Source organism: Sinocyclocheilus anshuiensis, unplaced genomic scaffold (genome assembly GCF_001515605.1).
Source record: "Sinocyclocheilus anshuiensis isolate Anshui unplaced genomic scaffold, SAMN03320099.WGS_v1.1 scaffold674, whole genome shotgun sequence".
NCBI lineage: Eukaryota > Metazoa > Chordata > Actinopteri > Cypriniformes > Cyprinidae > Sinocyclocheilus > Sinocyclocheilus anshuiensis.
In genome coordinates this window covers 542695-546361 of record NW_015542395.1, presented here as the reverse complement: position 1 = coordinate 546361, position 3667 = coordinate 542695, and the positions used below count along the sequence as shown (strand labels likewise).

The 3667-nt window shown below is 37.4% G+C and overlaps 1 protein-coding gene across 1 annotated transcript in view; it reads left to right on the top strand.

Moving 5' to 3' along the window:
• Nucleotides 1–368: 368 nt before the first annotated feature.
• LOC107692841 (peroxidasin) overlaps nt 369–3667 on the top strand; it is a 7123-nt gene continuing 3824 nt past the window's right edge. The window contains exons 1-5 of the mRNA XM_016492051.1: nt 369–426; nt 601–627; nt 761–1009; nt 1394–1626; nt 1711–2032. Of these exons, the coding sequence (XP_016347537.1) occupies nt 369–426; nt 601–627; nt 761–1009; nt 1394–1626; nt 1711–2032 (889 nt within the window). The remainder of the gene's footprint in view (nt 427–600; nt 628–760; nt 1010–1393; nt 1627–1710; nt 2033–3667) is intronic.

The following is a 3667-nucleotide window of genomic DNA, read 5'->3' as shown; positions in this document are numbered from 1 at the left end:
TGATGTCACTGTGATCATCGCATGATCTCACGTGTTGACTGGGTCCATTTTTGATAGGTCTGAAAGTATAGAGATAGATTGACCTGATTTGATAGAATAGAGAAGATAGAAAGAGTTGAGCCGAGCAATTCTGCTCATTAACAATATACAATTGGTCTAAAATCTGTTGTAAAAAAATACCATTGACACTGTTTGTAGTTTGCTATTTTGAATTAGTCTTCTATAAAACAGCTGATTTCTCTCTCAAACTTTTAATCAGTTATTCAAATGGCGATTCAAACTATGCTTTTCTTGTGGAATTCCTTTCAAACTTAAAGATATTCATGTAGTTCTATTTAGAATCAACTAAATCTAATAATTAATCAGTAATGGTCTCTTTTCACTTTGCAGTGCTGATTTCAAACATCCGCCCTGCACACACTCAAGGTGATTTATATATTTCTTCAAATATTCACACATATAATGCATATACATTGTGATACTAAATAGAATGCATATACATTATGATCTTAAAAATAATAACATGTTAAGAGGGGCTTTTATTTACAGAGAAAAAAAGGTGGTTGTAAATAAAGTGAGTTTATTGTTCTCATCATGCAGGGCAAGAGGCTTCAGAGGAACACAACAGTAAGTGTTTTCAATGTATTGCACCATTCCTGGACAAAGACAAGAAATAAACACTGATATACGTGTAGATGTGTAGATTATTTTGGCTTCTTTGGATGTTTTAGCATAACTTCTGTTTGTTCGGTTCTTATAGAGGCACCTAAACCTCGTCTGACTGTTCAGCCTGAACCATCACAGATATTCAGAGGAGAGACTGTCACTCTCACATGTGACATACAGGGGGAAGATTGGACATACACATGGCAGTGTGGAGATGAACAGCACAACTCTGAGGAGAAAGAGTTCAAGATCACTGTACAGCTCAAACAGTCCTGCAAGTGTAAAGGCTGCAGAAAACCATTCTGCTCTGAATGGAGTGATGCTGTGACTCTGAGTGTTTCGGGTGAGTGATCATCACTGATACACATCAGGATCTTGCTCAGATGCATAAACAATTAATTGACTCCAACTGAGAAAAAACGTCTCAGGTTACTTATGTAACCATGGTTCCCTGATGATAATAAAATACTTCCTGTAATTGTAACAATGAAAGTTGAGCACCCAAGTGAGTTGAGCACCCAATTTGAGGAGCCATGTCTTCATGTGTCGTCTTTATGAGACCTCTCATGTTAGAAGAGCATAAAACAGCCATACAATTATATTACTCATAATGACAAAGAAAATAAGCTGACGGGTGAGGCAAAATTAAGAAACATTTAATATAAATAACAGAAATCATAAGCAGCGATAGATGATGACTCAGGATTGTATCATGAAATATTTACAGGCAAGCCCAAATTAACTGTAAAGCCCCAGAGTTCAGTGTTCACTGGAGACACAGTTACTCTCATCTGTGATGTGGGACGATCAACTGGACGGACAATTCACTGGTTCAAAAACTTTCAGAGAATAAAAGCTGGTTCTGAAACAGAAACACTGAGTGATGTGAGAGTCTCTGCTGGAGGAAGATATGCGTGTGCTGTACAAGACGAAGCACAAGGTCAAGGAGTCGTGCTAACAGTAGGAGGTCAGCGCTGTTTTTACAAGGCAATCGGATTTTGAGTTTACTATAAAATTATGAAAATTATCTGCATCCATCAACAGTATCATGTAATGTCGGTTAAATTAAACTTCAGTTTATTTTGCACAGAAAGACCCAAGCCTGTAGTGCGTGTCCAGCCTGATGGACGTGTGTTCAGAGGAGGACAGACGGTCACTCTCACATGTGACATACAGGAGACAGACGTCACCAGCTGGAGCTACAGCTGGAATAAAGATGATTCAGAGATTCATGTCAGTCAATCTCAGGAATACCGGATCAGTTCTGTTAGTGAATCTCACGCAGGTAATTACAGCTGTACTGGAAGAGAAACAGGAGGATCACGATACTCACACACCAGTGATAAAGTTACACTGACGGTATCAGGTGAGTGTGTTTATATCTGTTCACATCACTCTGACTACATGAGCAAAAATGTCTGTAAATAACAAATAAGAAACCTTAAGCAACATGTTTAATGTTTCATGTAATGTGCATTGATTCATGCTCCGCTACTTATTTACTGCATATAATATGTAGTAAATGTGCAGATAAATAACATTATCAAAAGCTATTTTAAAGTGCCCCTATAATGGATTTTTGAAAATTACCTTTCATGCAGTGTGTAACACAGCTCTAAGTGAATGAAAGACCCAGGAAAACTTGAACCTCCTCTCCCTCAAACACTGTAGCGAGAAGCAGAGGTGTAAAGTATTGGAGTATATGTAATTAGTTACTGTACTTGAGTATCTTTTCGGGTACTTTGTAGTTGTACTGAGTATCAAAGATATTAGCAACTTTTACTCTTTACTTCACTACATTTGAAATGAGTGTTGCAGTTACACATTACATTTTGCATGGTCCTAGCTTTTTCTGCAGCAGTTTATTTCTGCTGCAAAAGATGTGATACTACCTATTACAGGTCACTGAAAGTACTGCATCTTGTGTGTTTTGCCCTTACTCACCCAAACTAGTCAACAAGGATACTTAATGTGAATGTTTTCCATGAAATACCAGCACATAGATCCTTGCCTCTGCCTGTTTTCTGCAGCTTCTCCACAACGTTACAGTTGTTCACTGGCATGTGTCTTTGACTAGTGCATCTTTGAGCCTATATTATTATAAGTAAAATACTAAAGTACTGTTAAAATCAGATACTCTAAAACTTTTACTCAAGTTGTTTTGGAATTGCTGACTTGTAACTTGTAATGGAGTAATTTTCACTGTAAGGTATCTGTCGAATAAGACGTTTGAATGCTGCTGCCTGAACAAGAGACCTCCTTGCTGAAGTAAAAGTGTTGACTGGTGTCACTATCTCATGAACGCGCTGGCGGATCTCCACCAAATTCGGGGGATCCCTTCAGCTGAGGTAGAGGTCTGCGCGGGACTGTATTTTTAGTCCCACTCCCGCCCGCTCCCGCAAGGTTCTATTCCACACCCACCCGCTCCCGCTATATATTCACTCTTTGTTCACCTGCTGTCCGCTTAGAATAATTTTCTTCCCGACCTGACCGTCCCCGGTGTAGCCTAGGCCTTTTAGATCTCGTTTCCAGAATCTCACATTTAAATTTCCGCTACTGAAAGAAAGAGAGATAGGCTGACAAATAAAAATGTATTCTGCACAAAATTGTAGGCTATGTTATTTTATTCGTCTTTGTCAAGAGTCTTGAATTTATATGAATTATCTTAAGACGCAAAATTAGTTTCATATTTTATGCAACACCGTAGGAAAAAAAGTGTCAGAGAAAATAAAAATATACACAAATTGTATTTCTTATTTTTATTCGTCTTGTCAGGATACAATTCGTTTAACATTGACAACACAATAGGAAAAACTTGTCGCAGAGAGAAAAAAAATGTAGGTTGTACAAAAATAGCCTATTAGCTATTTTTATTCGTCTTGTCAAAATACTAAATTCATTTTACATTTTTCTGTTAACAGTAGGAAAGTCGCAGAGAAAAATAAATAAATAAACATCTTTCATTTTAAATTATAGGCTAAGCAAAATATAAACAAAACCG